Source organism: Trachurus japonicus, chromosome 22 (assembly GCF_045865225.1).
Source record: "Trachurus japonicus isolate A0001 chromosome 22, Traja_1.0".
In the NCBI taxonomy this organism is placed as follows: domain Eukaryota; kingdom Metazoa; phylum Chordata; class Actinopteri; order Carangiformes; family Carangidae; genus Trachurus; species Trachurus japonicus.
Genome location: NC_140928.1, coordinates 1,525,233 through 1,552,642, shown reverse-complemented (window position 1 = coordinate 1,552,642; position 27,410 = coordinate 1,525,233). Strand labels below are relative to the sequence as shown.

At 41.3% G+C, this 27,410-nt stretch overlaps 1 protein-coding gene across 3 annotated transcripts in view; it reads right to left on the bottom strand.

The window, feature by feature from the left end:
- Positions 1 to 21,183, bottom strand: part of heatr5a (HEAT repeat containing 5a) — a 51,973-nt gene extending 30,790 nt beyond the window's left edge. For 2 of the 3 annotated variants that reach the window (XM_085767667.1, XM_085767668.1), the window contains exons 1-16: positions 21,018 to 21,183; positions 19,905 to 20,116; positions 19,662 to 19,770; positions 18,496 to 18,645; positions 16,812 to 16,986; positions 14,869 to 15,026; positions 13,503 to 13,749; positions 12,505 to 12,654; positions 11,158 to 11,408; positions 9,954 to 10,065; positions 9,374 to 9,526; positions 8,650 to 8,749; positions 8,434 to 8,543; positions 6,010 to 6,218; positions 2,561 to 2,724; positions 1,177 to 1,282 (exon numbers count right to left, since the gene is read on the bottom strand). In XM_085767667.1, the coding sequence (XP_085623793.1) occupies positions 1,177 to 1,282; positions 2,561 to 2,724; positions 6,010 to 6,218; positions 8,434 to 8,543; positions 8,650 to 8,749; positions 9,374 to 9,526; positions 9,954 to 10,065; positions 11,158 to 11,408; positions 12,505 to 12,654; positions 13,503 to 13,749; positions 14,869 to 15,026; positions 16,812 to 16,986; positions 18,496 to 18,645; positions 19,662 to 19,770; positions 19,905 to 20,116; positions 21,018 to 21,143 (2,532 nt within the window). In that variant the 5' untranslated portion in view covers positions 21,144 to 21,183. Of the gene's footprint in view, positions 1 to 1,176; positions 1,283 to 2,560; positions 2,725 to 6,009; positions 6,219 to 8,433; positions 8,544 to 8,649; positions 8,750 to 9,373; positions 9,527 to 9,953; positions 10,066 to 11,157; positions 11,409 to 12,504; positions 12,655 to 13,502; positions 13,750 to 14,700; positions 14,731 to 14,868; positions 15,027 to 16,811; positions 16,987 to 18,495; positions 18,646 to 19,661; positions 19,771 to 19,904; positions 20,117 to 21,017 lie in introns of those variants that run through there. The other variant, XM_085767669.1, reaches the window with a different exon arrangement.
- Between the last annotated feature and the right edge of the window lie 6,227 nt (positions 21,184 to 27,410).

The following is a 27,410-nucleotide window of genomic DNA, read 5'->3' as shown; positions in this document are numbered from 1 at the left end:
GTTACATGACTCAGGAAGTCCCGCCACTAAATAATAATACACAGTTACACAGATACGTTATTTACACATTTTGTTTCAAAAACACAGTTTATCTGGAAAAGTTCGGATCCCCGTCAGCCATTACTTCATTATATGAGCAGTAGTTTTTCTTCTTGGGTCCAGCTCACACTATTACAAATATAGTTAAAAATAACATGAAAAAAAAAAAAAAAAAAACACAATACAATTATCCAGATACTGAAATAGATAACGGGGGAAAGAAAGAAAGAAAGAAAGAAAGAAAGAAAGAAAGAAAGAAAGAAAGAAAGTAAAAAAGACAGAAAGAAAGAAAAAAAGATCATTTCTTTATCTTTTTTTCTTTCTTTCTGTCTTTTTTACTTTAAGAGAGAAATAACGTAGAAAGAAAGGGATAAAGAAAGTAAGAAAGAAATAAATAATGTGAGAAAGAAAGAAAGAAAGTAAGAAAGAAAGAAAGAAAGAAAAAGATAAAGAAAGAAAGAAAGAAAGAAAGATAAAGAAAGCGATAAAGAAAGTAAAAAAGTAAGTAAGAAAGAAAGAAAGAAAGAAAGAAAAAGATAAAGAAAGAAAGAGAGAAATAACGTAAGAAAGAAAGGGATAAAGAAAGAAAGAAAGACAGAAAGAAATAATGTGAGAAAGAAAGAAAGAGATAAAGTAAGAAAGAAAGAAAGATAAAGAAACAAAGAAAGAAAGATAAAGAAAGCGATAAAGTAAAAAAGTAAGAAAGAAAGAAAGAAAGAAAGAAAGAAAGAAAGAAGGAAAAGGTAAAGAAAGAAAGAAATAATGTGAGAAAGAAAGAAAGAAATAAAGTAAGAAAGAAAGAAAGAAAGAAAGAAAAAGAAAGATGAAGAAAGCGATAAAGTAAAAAAGTAAGTAAGAAAGAAAGAAAGAAAAAGATAAAGAAAGAAAGAGAGAAATAACGAAAGAAAGAAAGAGATAAAGAAAGTAAAAAAGAAAGAAAGAAAGAAATAATGTGAGAAAGAAAGAAAGAGATAAAGTAAGAAAGAAAGAAAAAGAAAGATAAAGAAAGCGAAAAAGAAAGTAAAAAAGTAAGTAAGAAAGTAAGAAAGAAAGAAAGAAAAAGATAAAGAAAGAAAGAAAGAAAGAAAGAGAGAAAGAAAGAAGACCTTGTCCACAGACAGTGGACAGGTGCAGTACCTGTAGCAGACTGCAGACGGCAGCACAGACGTGCGTCTGGACGCTCTGTTGTCTTTGACCCTTCAGCTGGTTCACGGTCTCCACAAACTGCTCCAGTATCTTCACCCTGAGACACAAAACACACTGATATCACATAATACTACTCATATCACATTAAATATTATATTTAACTAGAGCTGCAACTAACGATTATTGTCATTATCGCATAATGCAAACGATTAATAGATTAGTTGTTTGGTCAATAAAATGTTAAATAATGTTGAAAAACATCAATCAGTGTTTCCCAAACCACCAGACGACGTCCTCTAATGTCTTGTTTTGTCCACAAACCAACGAGAGACTCAGTTTATTGTCATAAATCGTGATTATTAACATGTAGTGAGATTTAACGAGGTGTCAGTGAACGCCTCTCGACAGGTGAATGAACAAAACGTCGCCTGTTACTAAGGAACCAGACGTGTGTGTCTTTTATTTTGAAGGGCAGGTGTATGTGTGCGTCTTTTATTTTGAAGGGCCGGTGTATGTGTGTGTCTTTTATTTTGAAGGGCAGGTGTATGTGTGCGTCTTTTATTTTGAAGGGCCGGTGTATGTGTGCGTCTTTTATTTTGAAGGGCCGGTGTATGTGTATGTGTGGGTCTTTTACTTTGAAGGGCCGGTATGTGTGTGTGTCTTTTATTTTGAAGGGCAGGTGTGTGTGTGTCTTTTATTTTGAAGGGCAGGTGTGTGTGTGTGTGTGTGTGTGTGTGTGTGTGTGTGTGTTTTATTTTGAAGGGCCGGTGTGTGTGTGTGTGTGTGTCTTTTATTTTGAAGGGCAGATGTGTGTGTGTCTTTTATTTTGAAGGGCAGATGTGTGTGTGTCTTTTATTTTGAAGGGCCGGTGTGTGCGTGTGTGTGTGTGTGTTTTATTTTGAAGGGCCGGTGTATGTGTGTGTCTTTTATTTTGAAGGGCCGGTGTGTGTGTATGTGTGGGTCTTTTACTTTGAAGGGCCGGTATGTGTGTGTGTCTTTTATTTTGAAGGGCAGGTGTGTGTGTGTCTTTTATTTTGAAGGGCAGGTGTGTGTGTGTGTGTCTTTTATTTTGAAGGGCAGGTGTGTGTGTGTCTTTTATTTTGAAGGGCAGGTGTGTGTGTGTGTGTGTTTTATTTTGAAGGGCCGGTGTGTGTGTCTTTTATTTTGAAGGGCCGGTGTGTGTGTGTGTGTGTTTTATTTTGAAGGGCCGGTGTGTGTGTGTGTGTGTATGTGTGTGTGTGTGTGTTTTATTTTGAAGGGCCGGTGTGTGTGTGTGTTTTATTTTGAAGGGCCAGTGTGTGTGTGTCTTTTATTTTGAAGGGCAGGTGTGTGTGTGGGTCTTTTATTTTGAAGGGCCGGTGTGTGTGTGTGTTACCTCTGCGCTGAGATGACGTGGGGGAACAGCGATCCAAACAGACGCGTGGCGGCGGTCGTCAGGGCGACGGGGGGAGGGAGGGGGGCGGGGACGTTGTGGCTCCGCCCACACAGACTGAAGGGGTCGTGGTCCAGGCTGCCCCCCCCCACACTGCTGCCCTGGAGCTGAGGCACACACACACACACACACACACACACAACAACACACTGTAGTCACACACATCTGGGGTGATACACACACACAAGGAAAGAAAGAAAGAAAGAAAGAAAGAAAGAAATACAAAGAACGTAAGAAAGAAGGATAGAATGTAAGAAAAAAGAAAGAGGAAATAGAAAGAACGTAAGAAAGAAAGAAAGAAAGAAAGAGAGGAAATACAAAGAACGTAAGAAAGAAGGATAGAATGTAAGAAAAAAGAAAGAGGAAATAGAAAGAACGTAAGAAACAAAGAAAGAAAGAAAGAGAGGAAATACAAAGAACGTAAGAAAGGATAGAATGTAAGAAAAAAGAAAGAGGAAATACAAAGAACGTAAGAAAGAAAGAAAGAAAGAGAGGAAATACAAAGAACGTAAGAAAGAAGGATAGAATGTAAGAAAAAAGAAAGAGGAAATAGAAAGAACGTAAGAAGGAAAGAAAGAAAGAAAGAAAAAAGAAAGAAAGAGGAAATACAAAGAACGTAAGAAAGAAGGATAGAATGTAAGAAAAAAGAAAGAGGAAATAGAAAGAACGTAAGAAAGAAAGAAAGAAAGAGAGGAAATACAAAGAACGTAAGAAAGAAGGATAGAATGTAAGAAAAAAGAAAGAGGAAATAGAAAGAACGTAAGAAAGAAAGAAAGAAAGAAAGAGAGGAAATACAAAGAACGTAAGAAAGAAGGATAGAATGTAAGAAAAAAGAAAGAGGAAATAGAAAGAACGTAAGAAAGAAAGAAAGAAAGAGAGGAAATACAAAGAACGTAAGAAAGAAAGATAGAATGTAAGAAAAAAGAAAGAGGAAATAGAAAGAACGTAAGAAAGAAAGAAAGAAAGAAAGAAAGAAAAAAGAAAGAAAGAGGAAATACAAAGAACGTAAGAAAGAAGGATAGAATGTAAGAAAAAAGAAAGAGGAAATAGAAAGAACGTAAGAAAGAAAGAAAGAGCGGAAATACAAAGAACGTAAGAAAGAAGGATAGAATGTAAGAAAAAAGAAAGAGGAAATAGAAAGAAAGAAAGAAAGAAAGAAAAAAAGAAAGAAAGAAAGAAAGAGAGGAAATACAAAGAACGTAAGAAAGAAGGATAGAATGTAAGAAAAAAGAAAGAGGAAATAGAAAGAAAGAAAGAAAGAAAGAAAAAAAGAAAGAAAGAAAGAAAGAGAGGAAATACAAAGAACGTAAGAAAGAAGGATAGAATGTAAGAAAAAAGAAAGAGGAAATAGAAAGAACGTAAGAAAGAAAGAAAGAAAGAAAGAGAGGAAATACAAAGAACGTAAGAAAGAAGGATAGAATGTAAGAAAAAAGAAAGAGGAAATAGAAAGAACGTAAGAAACAAAGAAAGAAAGAAAGAGAGGAAATACAAAGAACGTAAGAAAGGATAGAATGTAAGAAAAAAGAAAGAGGAAATACAAAGAACGTAAGAAAGAAAGAAAGAAAGAAAGAGAGGAAATACAAAGAACGTAAGAAAGAAGGATAGAATGTAAGAAAAAAGAAAGAGGAAATAGAAAGAACGTAAGAAGGAAAGAAAGAAAGAAAGAAAAAAGAAAGAAAGAGGAAATACAAAGAACGTAAGAAAGAAGGATAGAATGTAAGAAAAAAGAAAGAGGAAATAGAAAGAACGTAAGAAAGAAAGAAAGAAAGAAAGAAAGAGAGGAAATACAAAGAACGTAAGAAAGAAGGATAGAATGTAAGAAAAAAGAAAGAGGAAATAGAAAGAACGTAAGAAAGAAAGAAAGAAAGAAAGAGAGGAAATACAAAGAACGTAAGAAAGAAGGATAGAATGTAAGAAAAAAGAAAGAGGAAATAGAAAGAACGTAAGAAAGAAAGAAAGAAAGAGAGGAAATACAAAGAACGTAAGAAAGAAAGATAGAATGTAAGAAAAAAGAAAGAGGAAATAGAAAGAACGTAAGAAAGAAAGAAAGAAAGAAAGAAAGAAAGAAAAAAGAAAGAAAGAGGAAATACAAAGAACGTAAGAAAGAAGGATAGAATGTAAGAAAAAAGAAAGAGGAAATAGAAAGAACGTAAGAAAGAAAGAAAGAGCGGAAATACAAAGAACGTAAGAAAGAAGGATAGAATGTAAGAAAAAAGAAAGAGGAAATAGAAAGAAAGAAAGAAAGAAAGAAAAAAAGAAAGAAAGAAAGAAAGAGAGGAAATACAAAGAACGTAAGAAAGAAGGATAGAATGTAAGAAAAAAGAAAGAGGAAATAGAAAGAAAGAAAGAAAGAAAGAAAGAAAAAAAGAAAGAAAGAAAGAAAGAGAGGAAATACAAAGAACGTAAGAAAGAAGGATAGAATGTAAGAAAAAAGAAAGAGGAAATAGAAAGAACGTAAGAAAGAAAGAAAGAAAGAAAGAAAATACAAAGAACGTAAGAAAGAAGGATAGAATGTAAGAAAAAAGAAAGAGGAAATAGAAAGAACGTAAGAAAGAAAGAAAGAAAGAAAGAGAGGAAATACAAAGGACGTAAGAAAGAAGGATAGAATGTAAGAAAAAAGAAAGAGGAAATAGAAAGAATGTAAGAAAGAAAGAAAGAAAGAAAGAAAGAAAGAAAGAGAGAAAGAACTTAAGAATGTAAGAAATAGTTAAAGAAAGAAAGAAGGAAGGAAGAAAGAGAAAGAACGTGTGAAAAAAAGAAAGAAAGGAAAAGAGAGAAAGAACGTAAAAACTTAAAGGGACATTGTGTAGGAATTCCTCCCATCTAGTTGTAGATCGCAAGCAACTCAGTCGTATTTTTCATGCTGCATTCACGTGAAATTGGGCAGACGGCAGACGGACGACAGCCGCTGCACGTAACGGCATAAACAAGCCTCTATGTAAACAAGTGGTCCGTCAGCACGAGGCAAAACAATACACGTGACAACATGTTGTCATGGCGACGTGGTATTGTTTTACCGTCTTTCTCTGGACTTCTGTGACTAAAATGACATCTGGTTTGTTAGCGACGACGGCCGTCTGCCCGACTGCAGGTGAATGCAGCATCAGTGTAACGCTCCATTCCTCCTCACTCCTCAGAAAGATGGTAGGAAAGAAGGTAAGAAGGAAAGAAAGAAAGAAAGAAAGAACTTAAGAAAGAAAGAAAGAAAGAAGGAAGGAAAGAAAGAAAGAAAGAAAGAAAGGAAAAAGAAAAAAGATAGAAAGAAAGAAAGAAAGAAAGAAAGAAAGAAAGAAAGAAAGAAAGAAAGAAAGAAAGAAAGGAAAAAGAAAAAAGATAGAAAGAACTTAAGAGCTTAAGAAAGAACTTAAGAAAGAAAGAAAGAAAGAACTCACCTGCTCCTCGATGTAGCGGTGGTCGGTGTCGTGCAGGGCGGGGCCGGCCAGCGGCAGGTCGTCATGGTGACAGAGGGCGGGGCCGACCAGCGGCAGGTCGTCATGGTGACAGAGGGGGGGCAGCAGGGTGAGGTCTGAGCAGGGCTGGTTCAGGTTGTCCTGTCCAGACAGATCTGAGACCAGCTGGTTCATCACCAGCCCAAAGCTCTCTGTGGGGGGTGGAGGGGGGGTTATGGACAATGGTAAATGGTCTGTATTAGACCATTTCTATGTTTGTAAACAATGATGACGTATGCTGTGGGCGGGGCTTCACTGGTGGCAGAAAGTGACAGTTGATCTGGTGTCAAAAGTGGAAAGCCGGCATCAAGAGCGATCAAATCAGAGGAAGATGGATCATACAGAGGCCTTCTCTGATTTGTCATGATTCTTTGTCAACAGAAAACATGACCCGATGTGTGTAAAAATGAATGAATGAATGTCAAAATAAATGAATAAGAGGGTGAACGTGTACACGTGTTAACGTTTACACTGAATGAAACAGTAAATGTTTAATAAAAATCCCTAAACGATGCACGCAACATCTACATATTTTATACACTGCAGGGGTGCAAACTCATCAGGGGTAAAAAAGGTGACAAGATACCGACCCCCTAGGGGAGTCCGGGGGCATGCTCCCCCGGGGAAATTTTTTTAAAAACCAACTTTAAAGGTGAATTTACAGTCAATTTTAGCATGAGACTAGGGTCCAGATTTACTCAGGTTTGCACAGCTTTTGCTCCTGTTAAACCTGCACAATCTGTCTCTCTGTGTTTGGTTTTGAAATATGTGAAGGGGGTCTTCAGCCTATGCAGGTTTAGCATGAGCAAAAGCTGTGCAAAACTTGGAGAATCTGTCCCTTGATGTCCATCAGATGAACCTTGCAAACCTTGCCTTCAAACTAAATACAATTTAATACAGACTGATTGGTTCATTGTGAAACATTTATTTATTGATGTAAATGTGTTTTCTGTACATAGGCTATGCTCCGAGGCAGCGCTGCTCTTTCTGTCCAATAACACACATGAAGCTTAAAAATGCCATAGGTTACATAAAACATATTAAGCGGCAATATGTATTTAAAAGATGTTCAAGCAAACGGTTCGGTTCACGGTTTTGTGGTCATGGTTTTCAGTTCGGTTTCGTATACTTTGATCGTTGGGAAAATCAATCATGTCTTGTATATTCATAAAGTGAAACAGAGGCAGAGGTCCTGCCACAGTCAGTCAACCTCCTCCTCCTCCTCCTGCTGCTGCTGCTGCTGCTCAGGTCGCGCTGCAGCGATAATAAATGCTAAACGCGCTAATCGCTAATTGGCCGCGATCGCGATCATCACACACACGCGGTCCCATACAGCACCTATACAACGCTGCTGGCGCATCTTCTAGCTCCGACTCTTTTACTCGCCATGCTCAAAAAGTCGCGTTAGTCAGTCTGTATTAAAAGTGAAGCTTCAGGTGTGTATTGCTGGACAGAAGAGGAGCGCTGCCACCACTCGTTGTCATCTCTATGGTTGTCATCCAGAGAAGGTGCATGCGCCTTAAAGAGACAGGTGCATTGGCTCGGCTCGGCTGGGCCTCCCTCGCCTTGCCGGACCCCCCCCCCCCCCCCCCCTCTCTCAATTTTTTTTTATTGCGGATTTACACGAATCACACAAATGACCAATTTGGGTTCCAAAACGGCGAATTTCGCCGAAAGGTGACAAGTTTGCACCCCTGACACTGACTGATAAGAGTATTTTTTCCGTCGAAAAAAGTTGTAAAGGACGGGTCGTCTTATGTTCTAGATATTGTAGCCTACATGTGCAAATCAGCGGGTGACACCAAACAACGTCTGCCCAAGCAAGTCAGAGCTTTTATTTCTCTCACACTCACACACCAGTGACCTGGAGATGCAGCCATCTGAGGGGACGCGCGTGTGTTGCCGCTTCTCCACTACACAGTTACAGCTCGGCTCTACTCGACTCGGTTTAGGTCCTAGTTTAAATCACAGCTGAGTTCTTTATAGTTCCTCCTCAGCAGTCGTTGTCCGTCAGCGCTGATCGCTCAGGACGTGTATTTGTTGCTTACTTCCGGTATTTTTCTGCCACCAGTAAGTCTGGCAACGTCACTGTGACGTCGACACCGAAGCTTTACTATACCTGAACGATACCAATACACCAGCTTTACAGTACATTGCATTTACACACTGATGGCGGCCATGGTGCTAACCACGACCCATCAGGAGCAAGGTGGGTAAGGTGTCTTGCCCAAGGACACTACGGCAGCAACCGGGACAGAGCGGGGGGATTCGAACCGCCAACCCTCTGATCATTGGACGAGCCGCTCTACCACCTGAGCCACTGCCGCCCCAGGAGGATTAACCAGGAGGAAGAAGAGGAGTTAGTACCTTGGTACGTGGGCGGCGGCAGCAGACTGAGCAGCTCGTAGACTCTGAGTCTGTAAACGATCGACCAGCTACGAACTGAAGAGGAGTAGGACCTGAGGAGAGAGGGCAGCCTGCACACACACAGAAATACACACACACACAGAAATACACACAATTAATCATGTACACAACAACAGTTTGATTATTGATCATTGATTATCCGACCCAGGTACTGACTTGGAGAGCAGCGCCACAGCGCAGGCCAATGGGGTGAGGAGGCGGCTGATGATGTCATCGGTGACCAGCTCCCTGCAGTGCAGCAGCAGGTTCCTCATGGCTGCACACACACACACAGACACACACACACACACAATTAACACAGACACACACAGCTTCACTTTTCATTCAGACTAACTAATGCAGACCGGCTGCTGCCTCTGTGATGAGCCGCTCCTCCTGGAGCTTCACTTCTCCCAAAAAACGTCGGAGCAAACTTCTAACCAGCCTCATTTGGAGTTCACGGGTCAGAAGTTACGAGTGGCCGTTATAGTGACTTTCACAGGTAAAACAGGTCGGAGAAACACGAGTGGGTTGCCTGGAACGCTACAAAGTCGTAAGTTGTGACTTGAAGCTGTAATTTACGGTTTCAAAAGCCTGCCTGGAACGCAGCATTAGCCAAAACCACCGGACCACTTACTTCTGCTTTAATAAAGTGACGTAACAGCGCTACAGCAAGAAATAAAACAGCTTTTCGTTTTACAGCTTTACCGCTGCCGGCTGCCGTGAAATGCATTCTGGGAAACTTTTCATACCCCTCCGTTTGAAGTGTGCCTCTGAAAAATTTCCATTTGGAGGGGTATGTAGCCCTACCACTTCCCCCTACCCCTCTGTCCTAACGGGGATTGGGACAAGTAAGTCGTAGGGCCAAGGGGTGTGTGTGTGTGTGTGTGTGTGTACTGACCGCAGAGCGCCCCGGCTCGTCCCTCCAGTGTAACCTGCCAGGTGAAGTAGTCCCCACGACGCAGCTCCATCTCCTGCTCCCTCAGAGAGGCGGGAAACACGCAGCGCCACAGGAGGAGGAGGCGCGGGAGGTGGTGCTCCACCACCGCAGGACCTGCACACACAGAAATATATATTTATATACATTAGGGCTGTCAAACCATTAAAAACACTTCATTAAAATACTAAATATCATATACACTAATTATGTAATGTAATACATTTTTACCTCATGATGTAATAACACAACATCTTGTGATAAAATCCTTAAACGCAACAGGAAATTAACTTTGCTGCATTTTCAAGTAAGTTGTTACACATTGCATTAGTTGTTACAAAATGTGGGTGTTGCACCTTTTTCAGTGTAATGAAAATGTAATAATTTGGTGCAATATGTAACAACATTTTACCAAATGCGGCAAAGTTTATTACATGTTGTGTTCAAGAGTTTTATTACAAAATGTGCCAGATTTTACAAAATGCGGCGTTATTACATCATTCATCATTCATCAGCATCTGTGTGTGTGTGTGTGTGTGCGTACCCAGTGTGATGATGGAGGAGATGACCATCCATCCGGCCTGCGTCCTCTGCAGCGAGATGCGGCTGCTCTGATTGGCCGATCGCAGCAGCTCCTCGGCCAGAGACAGGATCGCCTGAAACAGGAAACAGGAAACCAGGTGGAGTTAATTAACCCCTTCTTTCCTCTCAGAGATACTTTCACCAGAGAGAGCTACTGCTGTTCTGTAACATTCATTCTTTATGTTCATAAAACAACACTGTGTTTCACAATCACAACAGTCTGTTTTTAGCCTCTAGGCTCCGTGTTCTTCACATTCACAGCCGTCCGAGTTTTGCAATAACAAAACGAAAACAAATCGTTACCCATTTTCCGTTATCCGTTATTTAATTTGACACGTTTGTAAATGTAAACTGGGAATTTATTATTTCCTGTTAGTTTCTTCTCTGTGATACTGAGTCTGCAGCCAGACCCCTTTCAAAAAAAGAAAAGAAAGAACTTAAGAAAGTAAGAAAGAACTTAAGAAAGAAAGAGATAAAGAAAGAAAGAAAAAAAGAAAAAAAGAACTTAAGAAAGAAAGAAAGAAGGAAGGAAAGAAAAAAGAAAGTAAGAAAGGAAAAGGAAAGAGAGAAAGAACTTAAGAAAGAAAGAAAGAAAATAAGAAAGAAAGAAGGAAAGAAAGAAAAAAGAAAGTAAGAAAGGAAAAGGAAAGAGAGAAAGAACTTAAGTAAGAAAAAGAAAGAGATAAAAAGGAAAGAAAGAAAGAGAAAAAAGAAAGTAAGAAAGGAAAAGGAAAGAGAGAAAGAACTTAAGAAGGAAAGAAAGAAAGAAAGAAAGAAAGAAAGAAGGTAGGAAAGAAAGAAAAAGGAAAGAAAAAAAGAGATAAAAAAGAGAAAGAACTTAAGAATGAAAGAAAAGAAAGAAAATAAGAAAGAAAGAAGGAAAGAAAGAAAAAAGAAAGTAAGAAAGGAAAAGGAAAGAGAGAAAGAACTTAAGAAAGTAAGAAAGAAAGAAAGAAAGAAAGAAAGAAAGAAAGAAAGAAAGAAAGAAAGAAAGAAAGAAAGAAAGGAAAAGGAAAGAAAGAACTTTAAGAAAGAAAGAAAAAGAAAGAGATGAAAAGGAAAAAAAGAAAGAGATAAAAGAGAGAAAGAACTTAAGAAAGAAAGTCAGCTGTGGTCGTGTTGTCATGGCGACGCACCGCGCTGTGACATCACTTCCTGCCACCCACCTTGCCCTTGGTGTGTGGTATCCCCAGGGGGCAGTGCTGCACCGAGGCCAGCAGGGCGGCGACGGCGGCCCCGTACCCCGCCACGGCCTCGGGCGACGACTTCAGCGCCGCCAGCCGCTCGCCGCAGCGGTCCAGCAGCGGGGAGCACTGGGATGGCATCGCCGTGGCAACGCAGCGCAGGCACCAGGCGGCGGCCAGACGGGCCGAGGGGGCGGGGTGAAGGAGGACGGAGATCACCGAGTCTAGGAGCGCTACACACACACACACACACACACACACACACACACACACACACACACAGGTTTAATTAAACCCAGAAATACACAAATATTTGAGACTAAAGAAGAAAGTGGTACAATTTCTCCAAAAACATTTAAACATTTCTAGAAAAAAGTGGTTAAAAATCCTCAACAACAAAAAAAAAAATCTAGAAAAAAGTGGTAACATTTCTCCCAAAAAAAAAGCCTTTTTAAAAATTTGAGAAAAAGTGGTTAAATTTCTAAAAAGAAAAAAAGAAAGTTAAAAAATTTGAGAAAAAGTGGTTAAATTTCTAAAACAATAAATAAATAAATAATAAAAATTTCTCAAAAAAAAGTTTAAACATTCTAGAGAAATCGGTTAAATTAAAAAAAAATAAAATAAAAAAAAGAAGAAAGAAAAAGGAAAAAGAAAAAGAAATTCAAATTTTTTTTCTTCTAATTTTAGAAAAAGTGGTTAAATTTCAAGAAAGAGTTGGGGACCCCCTTGAACCTTCCCTAGGACCCCTGTGGGTCCCCGGACCTCACGTTGAGAACCACTGGTCTATGTATCAATCACACTTGGAAATATTAGAGAGGGGGACAGAAAGAAGCTGCAATACACTGCAAAAACTCCAAATCTTACCAAGAATATTTGTCTTATTCATTTTGAGTCAAAACAAATCTCATTATACGTAAAATCACATAAAAAGCAGCTTGTTTTTAGACACTTTTTACTTCTTTCAAGCAGATTTTCAATTAAAATAAGTAGAAAAATCTGATAGTGGCGCAAGTTTTTCTTCCTTATCACAAGCACAAAAAAACCTGCTTTCACTGGCAGATTTTTTCTTGTTTGAAAGTGAAATGATCTGAAAACAAGTTAATTTTTAGGTGATGAGTCTTATTTTAAGTGGAAAGAGATTAGTTTTGACTAGAAATGAGACAAATATTCTTGGAAAGATTTAGAGTTTTTGCAGTGTAGTCCTCTAACAGTCGTCCTGCTCTTCCATGAAGTTAGTAGAGTTTCCTCTGACTCTGAGTTTTCACTAAACCTGCTTTCTGAACCAGTGCCCAGTGTGTGTGTGTGTGTGTGTGTGTGTGTGTGTGTCACCTGTGCTGGTGTCGGTGAGCAGCGGCGCGGCGGTGGAGCCCAGGTCCTGGATCAGTCCTCCCAGCTCCAACAGACAGCAGGTCAACACCGAGCCACTGACCGAGACGTCCGACAGTCTGGACTCCATGTTCCCCTCAGACAGAGCTGCATCTACACACACACACACACACACACACACACACACACAGTATTACAGTACCATGGTAACACGTGGTTTTAGATGTAGATTTATCTTTGCACAGATAAAAATACACAAGGAACAATTCGAAGGGATAGTTCAACATTTAGTCAAACTGGCCCATTGCCATAACCCCTATAGTCATAGCAGTAGGTTCGTTACCTTTAATTGTCGGTGCAAGATATTTTTAGAACGGCGGAGCAGAGCCGTGAGCTGCTCAGAGCTACGCTACGGAGGCTCATTATGGGATTTCTTGGTTTCCCTCATCATCAAACTCATCAAATACACAATCCAACAACTCCACAACGCTCTGGTGGACAAGTTGTGAGCTGCACATTCACCACGCTATGAGATAATAACACAACGTTACCACACAGAGTTGTTTTAGAGGGAAATTCATGTAAAACCACTGATGCATGTTGCCTTCAGGGACAGTTTTTCATCAACAGTCTCTGTATTTCCCTCCAAAACAACTCTGTGTGGTAACGTTGTGTTATTATCTCATAGTGTGGTGAATGTGCAGCTCACAACTTGTCCACCAGAGCGTTGTGGAGTTGTTGGATTGTGTATTTGATGAGTTTGATGAGGGAAACCAAGAAATCCCATAATGAGCCTCCGTAGCGTAGCTCTGAGCAGCTCACAGCTCTGCTCCGCCGTTCTAAAAATAGCTTACACCGACAATTAAAGGTAACAAACCTACTGCTATGACTATAGGGAATATGGCAATGGGCCAGTTTGACTAAATGTTGAACTATCCCTTTAAAACCTTATGACACGTCTGATAAACATCGATATTATAAAAGTTTCCCTCCACTCTCACCGATGGCGGGTCTGTACGTTGCCACGGTGACGCAGAGCAGCTTGGCGGCGCTGGTCTGGGCCTTCTCCCCCAGCAGCGACACGCAGCTGCGCAGCACGAAGGTCACGCAGCAACGCGTTACCACGGCGTCGGCCGGCGTCTGATTGGCCCGAGCGTGAGACGACAGCTCCATCAGCAGAGACAGGAAGGAGGAGAAGTTCTGCTCCAACCAGGAGGAGCCCAGGGAGGAGACCAGCACCACACAGGCCTGGGGGGTGAACGAGTGAATACACGAGTGAATGAACGAATAAATGAACGAATCAATCAATCATCATTTATTTGTCATTGCCATAAATAACAATGAAATTACATTGGAGCATACAACCTTACATAGTGAAAAGTGCATAGTGCAAAATGTGCAATGGTGCAGAATCCCACGGGATGAACGAGTGATTTAACGAGTGAATGAATGAATGAATGAACGAGTGAGTAAACGAGTGATTTAACTAGTGAATGAACAAGTGATTTAACGAATTAATGAACGAGTGAATGAACTAATAAATTAACAAGTGATTTAACAAATTAATGAGCGAATGAACAAATTAATGAACGAGTGGGTAAATGAGTGAATAAATGAGTGAATGAACAAGTGATTTAACAAGTGAATGAACAAATGAATGAGCGAGTGAATAAACGAGTGAATGAAGGAGTCAATGAGTGAGGGAAGGAGTGAATGAACGAGTGAAGAAACGAGTGAATGAACAAACGAATGAATGAACGAGTGATGAACGAATAAATGAATAAACAAATGAATGAGCTAAGGAATAAACGAGTGAATGAATGACTGAATGAATGAGTAAGCGACTGAAGGAACGAGTGAGTAAACAAGTGAACGAATGAATGAACGAGTGAATGAACAAATGAATGAACAAGTGAGTGAACGAGTGAATAAACAAGTGAGTGAACAAGTGATGAACGAATGAATGAACGAATGAATGAACGAATAAATGAACGAATGAATAAACGAGTGAATGAACGAATAAATGAACAAATGAATGAACTAAGGAATAAACGAGTGAACGAACAAGTGAGTAAATGAGTGAATGAATGAGTGAATAAACAAGTGAATGAGTGAATGAATGAACGAGTGAATAAACGAGTGAATGAACGAGTGAATCAGTGAGTAAACGACTGAATGAATGAATGAGTGAATGCAGACCTGAGTGACTCCCATGCGGACGTCCTTCCCCACCGAGTGAATGAGTGAGTGAATGAGTGAATGAGTGAATGAATGAGTGAATCCAGACCTGAGTGACCCCTATGCGGACGTCCTTCCCCACCGAGTGAGTGAGTGAATGAATGAGTGAATGAATGAGTGAATGCAGACCTGAGTGACCCCTATGCGGACGTCCTTCCCCACTGAGCTCGTTCCCTTCAACTTGTCTCCACTCGCTCGGAGGAAACTGGCTCCTCCCCTCAGGAAGCCGGCGGTGAGGAGATCCATCGCCTCCTCCAGGGAGCCACGGCAACGCCCGCTAGGCCTCGCTACACACACACACACACACACACACACACACACACACACAGGTCACACCCCCTTCACTCCGTCACACCTACTGTTAAAGGGAAACACCAACTTTTTTTTTCGTGTCTTGCCTCACTCCTGAGTCCATGACCAGCAGATAGACACCATCCTTTCCACTGTGTGTGCAGTAACAAGGGAGATAGAGCCGTATCGCCGTAATTAGCTTAGCTCAAACACTGGAAGTGTATGGGTAGTGTCAGCCTGCCTCCACCTAAAGTCGCTAATTAGCTTAGCTCAAACACTGGAAGTGTATAGGTAGTGTTAGCCTGCCTCCACCTAAAGTCGCTAATTAGCTTAGCTCAAACACTGGAAGTGTATAGGTAGTGTTAGCCTGCCTCCACCTAAAGTCGCTAATTAGCTTAGCTCAAACACTGGAAGTGTATAGGTAGTGTTAGCCTGCCTCCACCTAAAGTCGCTAATTAGCTTAGCTCAAACACTGGAAGTGTATAGGTAGTGTTAGCCTGCCTCCACCTAAAGTCGCTAATTAGCTTAGCTCAAACACTGGAAGTGTATAGGTAGTGTTAGCCTGCCTCCATCTAAAGTCGCTAATTAGCTTAGCTCAAACGCTGGAAGTGTATGGGTAGTGTTAGCATGCCTCCACCTAAAGTTGCTAATTAGCTTAGCTCAAACACTGGAAGTGTATGGGTAGTGTTAGCCTGCCTCCACCTAAAGTTGCTAATTAGCTTAGCTCAAACACTGGAAGTGTATGGGTAGTGTTAGCCTGCCTCCTACCTAAAGTTGCTAATTAGCTTAGCTCAAACACTGGAAGTGTATGGGTAGTGTTAGCCTGCCTCCACCTAAAGTCGTCAGAGAAACTCTTCAACTCTAAAGGGAAACCGGCGGGCCAATCTTCGTCTCAGAGCTGACAAAACTCTCCGGTAAGGCATCTTGAGCGGTCAAATGCCGCTAACGGGACGAGATCGGTCAAAACGGAGGGTTCAAGCAAAGACGCTTTATTTTGGTTCAAGCTAGCTACATCGAGGGTAGGTTAGCTTCCTATTTCAAAGTAAAAGCACAAATTCTATCCTCATGGTTTTCTGTATGTAAAGGGCAACGGGTGTTTTATTTTGTGAAAGTAACCGGAAGTGCGCTGGTCACAACGGCTAGCTTGAGTAGCGCCGAATTCGTCCCAACAAAATAGTAAACAGCTGGTATTTAGACAAATTAACGACACACTGCTGATCTAAACGGCTACTTTCTCACCTAAACATGTTTGAAATGTGGATAAAGTGAAATATTTACAGAGTTTAGAGCTAAAATGAAACCAGCTTCTGACTGCTGATTTCAGCTCGGGTAGGAGGAAGGCTAACACTACCTATACACTTCCAGTGTTTGAGCTAAGCTAATTAGCGACTTTAGGTGGAGGCAGGCTAACACTACCTATACACTTCCAGTGTTTGAGCTAAGCTAATTAGTGACTTTAGGTGGAGGCAGGCTAACACTATACACTTCCAGTGTTTGAGCTAAGCTAATTAGCGACTTTAGGTGGAGGCAGGCTAACACTATACACTTCCAGTGTTTGAGCTAAGCTAATTAGCGACTTTAGGTGGAGGCAGGCTAACACTACCCATACACTTCCAGTGTTTGAGCTAAGCTAATTACGGGCGATACGGCTCCCTTGTTACTGCACGCACAGTGGAAAGGATGGTGTCTATCTGCTGGTCATGGACTCTGGAGTGAGGCAAGACACGGAAAAAAATGTTGGCGTATCCCTTTAATCACATGGACCAATCAGAGTGCAGTACCGGTGGCGGGTGGCCGCGGCTCCACGGCGGCGGCGAGCAGCGTTCCCAGCAGCTTCGCCACGGCAACGCGGACGCTGCAGCTGGAGCCTTCGAACGCTCGGAAGCAGAGCGTCGCCACGTTCTCCAGCTCGCTGCTCCACAGGAAGGACGCCTCGCGCTGCAGCTCCAGCAGACACTACACACACACACACACACACACACACACACACACACACACACACACACACACACACACACACACACAGCCTTAGCTCCTCCCACTCACAGGTCACATGACACCAACAGGAAGTAAAGACAAAAACTACAAACTACAAATGTAAAGATGTTTTTATGTGAACCGAACTTCTGTGAATGAACGAGTGAATCAGTGAATAAACTAGTGAGTAAACGAGTGAATGAACGAGTGAACGAACAAGTGAGTAAATGAGTGAATCAGTGAATAAACGAGTGAATCAGTGAATAAATTAGTGAGTAAACGAGTGAATCAGTGAATAAACGAGTGAATCAGTGAATAAATTAGTGAGTAAACGAGTGAATGAACGAGTGAACGAACAAGTGAGTAAATGAGTGAATCAGTGAATAAACAAGTGAATCAGTGAATAAATTAGTGAGTAAACGAGTGAATGAACGAGTGAACGAACAAGTGAGTAAACGAGTGAATCAGTGAATAAATTAGTGAGTAAACAAGTGAATGAACGAGTGAACGAACGAGTGAGTAAACGAGTGAATCAGTGAATAAACTAGTGAGTAAACGAGTGAATCAGTGAATAAACGAGTGAATGAACCAGTGAACCAGTGAATAAACTAGTGAGTAAACGAGTGAATGAACGAGTGAATCGGTGAATAAACTAGTGAGTAAACGAGTGAATGAACGAGTGAATGAATGTTTATATTTGGTTTCTTTGGGTGTGTGTATAAATTTTTTTTAAAATTAAAAAACTAATTTAAAGGGATAGTTCAACATTTTGGCAAATTGGCCCATTGCCATAATCCCTATAGTCATAGCAGTAGGTTCGTTACCTTTAATTGTCGGTGCAAGCTGTTTTTAGAACGGCGGAGCAGAGCCGTGAGCTGCTCAGAGCTACGCTACGGAGGCTAAGGAATTTCTTGGTTTCCCTCATCAAACTCATCAAATACAAAATCCCAAAACTCCAAAACGCTTTCATGGACAAGTTGTGAGCTGCACAACCACCACGCTATGAGATAATAATGGAACGTTACGAAACTGAGCCGTTTTCGAGGTAAATACAGGGTAAATACAGAGACTGCTTGCTGAAAAACTGTCCCTGAAGGCAACGTGCATCAGCGGTTTTGCATGAATTTCCCTCTAAAACAACTCTGTGTGGTAACGTTGTGTTATTATCTCATAGCGTGGTGAATGTGCAGCTCACAACTTGTCCACGGCAGCCTTTTGGAGTTGTTGGATTGTGTATTTGATGAGTTTGATGAGGAAAACCAAGAAATTCCCTTAGCCTCCGTAGCATAACCCTGAGCAGCCAGCTGCTCCGCTCCTCCGTTCTAAAAACAGCTTACACCGACAATTAAAGGTAACGAACCTACTGCTATGACTATAGGGATTATGGCAATGGGCCAATTTGCCAAAATGTTGAACTATCCCTTTAAAACAGACAAGGAGTCGGTGGTTTTCGACACAGTTGAAACGTCCGCGCGGCCCTGAACGCACCTTGGCGGCGGCGCAGCGTACGGCCATGGAGCGGTCCGTCAGACACGTCCTCGCCGCCTTGTAGACGTCACGGTGACACGGGACGGCGCTGACGCCCAGACCGCGCAGCATCTTCTCCACGCTCAGCATGATCTCATAGCGACCCTGAGACTGAGAGACAGAGGGGGGGGGGGGCGGGGGGTCAGAGGTCACTCACAGGTTGTCATGGAAACGGCAGCATGCACAGGGTTAAAAGAGACAAGAGAATCAAGAAGAAGATTGCTAAAGGGATAGTTCAACATTTTGGCAAATTGGCCCATTACCATCATCCCTATCCACCACTTTATTTTCCCATGATCCATTGCGTCACACCACAACGGAAGTGGGTTTTAGTAGCATTCTAGCGAGCGGCTAACTGGTAGCGTTAGCGGCTAACTGGTAGCGTTAGCCACCGGTGTAGGTACCACATGTGGGGGCTCCGGGCTGCCAAAACCGTTCTGACAAATGGTGCGTTCCAGGCAGGCTTTTTAACCCGTAAGTCACGACTTCAAGTCACCAGTTACGAGTTTGTAGCGTTCCAGGCAAGTTACGAGTTACGAACTGGGAACTGGGAGCAGATCGATCTAGTACGAGTTCACAGGTGGGAAGTTACGAGTTTGACTGTACGTTCTAACAGGTAACCATAGAAACAGGTCGGAAAAATACGAGTTACGGGTTGCCTGGAACGCACCATAAATCTGATGTTTGTTAAGTCTATAAAAGGAATTATTGAACAAACATTACCATGTCTATGTGCACGTTTTTGTAATTAGTCATGGTTATCGTAGCCGTTAGCTTAGCTGCTGCTGACAGCTAACAGCAGCAGCTAAGCTAACATCAGGACGTCAGCTGTTAAAACCCTCCCGTTGTCGGACACGACATGAAACTACTCCAGTTAGCTCAGTCATGTTGGAACTCAGATATCCGCTGGAGAAAATATTTTTTTCATGGAGCGTTTATTGAGTTATTGTTTATTGACACTGCTAACAGCTAACAGCTAACAGCTAACGGTTAGCCCAGCTATGGTTAATCTAAAATGTAATGAATGGAGTGTCATGGCGACACCCAGTGTCGTTCTCCGGAAAGTGGTGGATACTCTGTTGTTATTCTACAGCGAGATGAGATGAGGCGTTCAGGGAAGCTCGTACCTCTGCGCTCTTCATGGCCTTCAGCAGGTTGGTCAGCGTGTCCCTGAAGCAGCCGCTCAGCATCCGGCCCAGCTGCTCGTACAACGCGCCCAAACACGCCACGGCCGCCCTGAAGCGCACACACACACACACACACACACACACACACACACACACAAACACACAAACACACAGTCACGTCAACGCTCCGATTTCCCAGCTTCAGCGCAGGAAGTGAAGGCAGCAGCAGCCTATCTGACTCACAGCCGGGTGGGGAGGCCGGACGGCGAGTCGTCTCTGCTGCGGATGATGTCATTGCACCTCTCGACCAATAGGCTGGAGGGAACGGGGTCTCCCAGGCGGTACAGCAGGGCCAGGCAGTCGGCCAGCAGCCAGCGGCTCGGCGGCCCGGGAGAGCCAATCAGAACGGCCGACAGCTGCTCCACCAGGCGGCGCTGGTTCTGTCTGATGTCCACCTGAGGAGGGGGAGGAGTCGAAATGAGAGAATGAACGAATAAATAAATGAGTGAATGAACGAGTGAATAAACTAGTGAGTGAATAAGGGAATTAAACTGTGAATGAACGAGTGAATGAACGCGTAAATAAATGAGTGAATGAACGAGTGAATAAATTAGTGAATGAACGAGTGAATAAACTAGTGAATAAATTAGTGAATGAACGAGTGAACCATAAACAAGTGGATGAACGAGTGATGAACGAGTGAATTAACGAGTGATAAACGAGTACGAGTAAATGAATGAGTGATACCCGAGTGAGTGAAAGAGTGAATAAACGAGTGAATGAACGAGTGAATAAACCAGTGAGTAAATGAGTGAATGAACGAGTGAGTGAATGAGTGAATAAACGAGTGAATGAAAGAGTAAATAAATGAGTGAATGAACGAGTGAGTGAATGAGTGAATAAACGAGTGAATGAAAGAGTAAATAAATGAGTGAATGAACAACAAATAAGGGAATTAAACAGTGAATCAACGAGTGAGTGAAGGAGTGAATAAATGAGTGAATCAGTGAATAAACTAGTGAATGGACGAGTGAACAATGAACGAGTGAATAAACGACTGAGTAAATGAGTGAATCAGTGAATAAACTAGTGAGTGAACGAACGAGTGAACAATAAACGAGTGATGAACGAGTGAATAAGTGAATGAACAAGTGAATAAACGAGGGAACGAACGAGTGAACAATAAACGAGTGAATGAACGCGTGAATAAACAAGTGAGTTAAGGAGTGAACGACTAGTGAGTTAAGGAGTGAATGAACGAGTGATGAACGAGTGAATAAACGAGTGATGAACAAGTGAATAAAGGAGGAGGAGGAGGAGTGAAACATGGCTAACAGTAGAGTCCTCTCCTCTCACCCGGTCTGTAGATGGCAGCAGCTTCTTCAGGTGGTTCAGCCACTCGAAGATGAACTCAGCTCTCTGGTGCTCAGCGAGCTGAGAGCAGGCCGCCTCGTCCAGCAGGAGGCTGTGGGCGCGCTCCATCCCGACGCTGTGGCTCCGCCCCCTCCCGACGCTGTGGCTCCGCCCCCTCTCAGTGACGGACACGCCCCCTCTCAGTGACGGACACGCCCCCTCTGCTGCGCCATGAATCCTGAATCCTGGAGAAACAAACTCCGTTAATCACAATCACATGTTTCAGTTTAAAGGGTTAGCTCAACATTTAGTCAAATTGGCCCATCACCATAACCCCTATAGTCATAGCAGTAGGTTTGTTACCTTTAATTGTCGGTGCAAGCTGTTTTTAGAACGGCGGAGCAGAGCCGTGAGCTGCTCAGAGCTACGCTACGGAGGCTCATTATGGGATTTCTTGGTTTCCCTCATCAAACTCATCAAATACACAATCCAACAACTCCACAACGCTCTGGTGGACAAGTTGTGAGCTGCACATTCACCACGCTATGAGATAATAACACAACGTTACCACACAGAGTTGTTTTAGAGGGAAATGCAGCCGGAACTACATTCCAGACACGGCTGCTGGGCGGAGGGATTTCAGAGTATTTGCTTCATGAGTAGGACTGACCTGATTATCATATTTTGATAATCGAAGCTTCGCGGACATAAAATCGATCAAAATCGAAGCTTCAACGGCCGGGTGGCAAACAAAGCTTCGATTTTTTTAGGTCAGCCCTATTCATGAGTCATTTGAAACAAGTCGGAACTCAGATCTTTCCGACTTCCAACTTGAAAAAGTGCAATCGAACCTCAAGTCGGAGCTCCCACTTGGCAAAGTGGGAGAAAAAACTGACGAAGCACTTTAAATGCAAAGTTTGTCTCTGATGTGGTGCATCTCGAACGCTTTGAAGTCGGAAATCTGAGTTTTCAAATGGGAAATTCCGAGTTCCGAGTTGTCTTGAACGCAGCATCATACGTTATTATCTCATAGCGTGGTGAATGTGCAGCTCACAACTTGTCCACCAGAGCGTTGTTGAGTTGTTGGATTGTGTATTTGATGAGTTTGATGATGAGGGAAACCAAGAAATCCCATAATGAGCCTCCGTAGCGTAGCTCTGAGCAGCTCACGGCTCTGCTCCGCCGTTCTCAAAACAACTTGCACCGACAATTAAAGGAAACGAACCTACTGCTATGACTATAGGGAATATGGAGAGAGGAGGATGGATGATCTGACTAAATGTTGGACTGTCCCTTTAAAGCTGTTTCCCAGCTCTTTGTGCTGCGTTCAGGTGCCACTTGGACGTGTTCTGTGTTCACGTGAGGTTTTGTTCTGGTCACACGTGTTGTTGTTCTGTCCCAGTGAGGAAGTGACGGGACAGAGCAGCTCATCCATTATTCAACAGCACAACACACACACACACACACACACAGAAACACACACACACACACAGAAACACACACACACACGGTTCAAAGAGGCTGCTGCAGTCTCAGTCGGAGCTTTTAATAACCACAGGACGTCGGCTCGCTGTCTTCACATCACCGTCTTCCTCTGATCAGTCGTTTTCTCTATAAAACACCAGGAAACTATAAATAGACGATGAAAGTAAAGTTAAAGATGTGACAGCAGAGCTACGGTGGCCCTGAAGGCTCAACACAAAACACTCTGCAGCTTAGCATTCAAGACTAATAACCTTTATTTAACCAGGTTTCTGTCATTGAGATCAAACTAGAGCTGCAACTAACGTTATTTTCATTATCAAATATGCTGTGTAGATTATTTAAACGATTAATAGATTAGTTGTTTGGTCAAGAAAATGTTTAAAAATGTATATACATCGTCCTCAAATGTCTTGTTTTGTCCACAAACCAAAGAGAGACTCAGTTTATTGTCGTAAAGGAACAAAGAAACCAGAAAGATTCACATTGAAGAAGCTGGAATCACAGAATTTTGACTTTTTATCTTCTCAAACTGATTATTAGATTATCAGAATAGTTGACGATTAATTTAATAATCGATTATTGTTCAATTAATCGATGAATTGTTGCAGTTCTGGATCAAAAATCTCTTTTATAACAGAGACTTGGCCAAGAATGGCAGCAGTTATAGTTAGAAAACAAACAGTTTCAGCAGCACACTGTCACATTAAACATTAAAGATACAAATAACAAAGAATTGAATTTACAAAACCACGTGGAGATCAAATAAAACATTTGCACTGATCATATGTTATTGATGTCACTTCTACGTCACTGCAGTAAAGTGGGAAATGTATTAAACCACTGGACGTGTGTTTAATATCTTTAACTGATATGTAATCTTGCATCTATTAATTTGTTTGTTTTTGCTTCACGCTTTTTCAATTAATTATTCATTAATTATTCTATTTTTTATATTAGGCCTATTTATTTGTCTAGCTATTTATTTCTATATTAGCTTTTGCAGGTTTGTTTGTTTATAGGTTTCTCTAGTTCTTCTTTGTAACTTTACAAAGGATAAACTACTGGACGTGAAGGTTTTCAAGGTGCGTTCAGGTGCACCAACTGCATTTTTGACCTCTAATGGAACTATTAGCTACTACATTTCCAAACATGTGGGTTTAAAGTGGATTAAAAACAGGCTCGGGGTGTTTTATTATTTCCTGTAACTAGGTCAGAAACACAGAGACGTGTCGGTGTCTTCCCCTCCTTCTGCAGTGGAAACTCAGCAGCATCTTTTACTTTACTTTGAGGTTTTGGTGCAAAAACAAAAACAGACCCCTGAACGCACCATCATGCAGCCAAACTGAGCTAACGATGCTAACGATGCTAACAGCGGCTGTTTAACGTTTCTGTCGCTTACAAACTCACATTTTAAAACCTTGAGCTGATGTTTTATATTTATGTTGGAGAGACAAAACTCTGCAGTTAGCATCGGGTGGTGGCTAACCCGGTAAGCTAACGGGGCAAAAAAAGTTTACACACAAAACCAGCAGGAAAACCGCAGCAGTTTACCTGTAAAAGAGTCCGTTAAAGTCCGTTAATCTGCGCGGTTAAAGTGTCAGTCCCGTGAGACACCGACATGAAGTTTATTTCAGTTTATTTTGATGCTGTGGATGTCTCAGGACGAACAGCTGAGCTCCCCGCGGCTGAAACAAGCCGAGCGTCGAGGCAGCAGCAACCAACCAAGTCAACATCCGGTCACGGCTTTTCAAAATAAAACAAAAAAAATCTTCGACCGTCGTTGTTTATTTTTCATTTTATTTTAATGTTTATTTAACAGGCACGATACATAGCTACAACATTGCCACAAAGAATGAAAAATGCGATGCATACAAGACGTGTAGCTTCAGCTAATTTGCAGTCTTTGTCCCTGGTCAGGCTAAAGAAGGATAAAAGATAGGCTACTGAATACCCTTACAATAAGTGCAGTAATACAAATACAGTGAATAATACAGTGAATAGATATCATGAATAAATAAACACAGCTACAAAATTTAGATTAAGAAATTGTGGCAAATTTAACAACTCTTTTATCTTTTATGGGTGATTGATTGTTGTGTTTTATATGATATTTTCCTACTAAATATATCAAGTGAAGTCATTAACATACAAATACAGCTTCATGGGATTTTCTATCTATCATATTTTAACTATTTTATATCATTGCTCTGTGTGTTATCTATTTTGTCACGTGCTTTTGTAAACTGCTGGATGACTTGAATTTCTCTCCTGGGGGATGAATAAAGAATTTTTCTATTCTATTCTAACTGTATAACACATACAGTATGTCTGCATCTTAATATGGTGCTTAATCTAAATTACTGTGCATATAAACAATAATTCAACATTACACAAAACAGTTTTTTATTCATGTTAGAGACACAAATATACAAATGTACAAATGTTTCTGTGAATGTTTTTTTTTTTTCATTTTATTATTCTTTCTTTGTTTTTACAGTTTTTAAAATGTGTACTTGAAATATAATGTATAAATGTCTTATTCATGTCGTTGTTACATTCTTTCACCTGTTTGTTTTAATTTGTTAACAGGTATGGCTCTTTCCGGTCTATCTGCCGCTACCTTAACTACTCGGCTGCTGCTAGTAGTGAATCGATTGAGGAATCATCGATCGTCTCCACTGCCAACAACATAGCGATACATGAAAACACTGCAGCCCTGAGTTTTGTCTTCCAGGTAGAAGTCGTTAAAGTGATACGAACGCAGAGGCGCAGATGGGATTTTTTAGCTCGGGGGGACCAACATACTTTACTTTACTTTATTAGTTTATTTGGGTGAGACAGTGCACATTAATGGGCATATAAAAACATGATGTAAATGTGCCGGATTGTAGCAGCTATGCTAATTTCCATCCGGAGTCCCAAAACATAAAAACAGTACAGTGTCAGAACAACATAGTATTATAAAAGACGTAATAATGCAGACGACAACTAAAATGACTTTAACGAAATTAAACATTGACATTTTGACAACATAGGCGGCAGTTAAACTGACAGGGGGGGGGGGTGTGTGAAGTGAAACAAAAACACCAACGTTTATGATTGTAGATGCTAGATTTAAATGCTTTTCTGACTTTAAAACTCTTATTTATGAGTACAACTGAACGCACCACTCGATTCCCAACTCAGCCAGGATCTTCTTGAATCGTTGTAATGTTTATTGATCAATATGGGGGGGGGCGGATCGGGGTCACTATAAATCTAGGGGGGGGACATGTCCCCTACATGAGAAATTGTTCTGAAAAAATTAAATAAGTCTATATTTTAAGCTTGTTTGTAGCGGAAGCTCCCAGTGTCTCAGTCTCAAATCTCGCGCGATTTGCACTGACACTGAACTGAGACACTGGGAGCTTCCGCTACAAACAAGCTTAAAATATAGACTTATTAATTAATTTTTTGCGGAACAATTTCTCATGTCGGGGCTTCAATATAAGAGGGACATTACAGACGAGCTGTGTGGAGGTATTTGGATGGTTTGGTGTGTCTTTTTGGATGAAGAAAAGTGAAAATTTGAATTTTTGGGTGAACTATCCCTTTAAGGCCCCATGGAGGCTCGGACCGGCCCTGGCGAACAGTGATAAACTAGAGCACTGTAAAAGAGAGTAAAGACACCACCATTGACTCCCGTGGTAAGGGTTTTGCAGGATATGGGTATTGCAAAAGAGCCCAGAAAACCCATTCACTTGTGTGTTGCCCACTTCCTTCTAAATTGATGAAAACGGCCGTGTTTTTGTTCTTAGGTATCTTGGTCATATCAAATTGTACTTATAATTTGTTTATTACAAAATGTAGATTGAAACATTAATGTAGACAACTGTTTTTTTTTACTAGCCTATGTGTTAATGTTTATCTGTAAAGGATCCTCAATGATGCTATTAACGTGGGTGATGTATAAATGTCCTTAAATTATTGAAAACACCACACTGCTCATTCACCAACAATGCAGAGATGTCAGTTCTTGCAATACCCATATTCCTCCACCAGGAGGCGCTGCCATTGGACCAATGCTGTCCTTACTCTCTTTTCCAACGCGGGATCATCCAACCTCCGTCAGTCTGAGTAATCGATCCCCGAGCTAACATGACTGACAGTGCTAGAAGTTTCCATGATCCTGTAACTGGGAGTGTTGCCTTCACGGTCCGTGTCAGCGGCTCCTCCGTGGTTCACCGGACCAGATACCGGACCGGACCCGACCGGACTGGACCGGGCAGTGGGCAGCTCGGACTGGGCTGAGTGAGTGGGACCGAGTAACGGCGGACGGAGCTACCGGCTAACGGCTACCGAGCTGAGCTAACCGTGGCTAACAGACGGAGCTAACGGCTAACGAGCGGAGCTAACGACTAACACAGGGTATCCGCGGGGTCTTGAAAAGTATTAAATGGTGATAAATCAATTTTGGGAAAATTAAGACCCTTAAAAAGTATTAAAAAGTCTTTTCACAACATTATAAAGTCTTACATTTTGAAGGTATTTTTTCTGAATTAGCTGTCCAAGAGTTTGAGTCCTAAAAAACATTGTAAAAGTGTGTGAATTTATTCATTTTATTAAAAAAACAAAGATGAACCGGTACATAAAAAAGAAAAGAAGATTGTTGTTTTTGTTTTTTGAGAGTGGAGCAATGTTTATTTTTTATAAACTCTGCCTATGATTTATTATCCTTGAATTATGTTGTATCATAGTGGTTTATAGTCCTTATCACAAACTAAAACTGTTACGTTAAAAGTGTCACTGATGTAAATGGTTACAGCTTGAAGTGGCGGTGAGGTATTGAAAAATATTGAGACGGTCTTGAAAAAGTTTTAAAAGGGTATTGAAATTAACTTCAAGATTCCTGTATTTACCCTGTAACAGGCG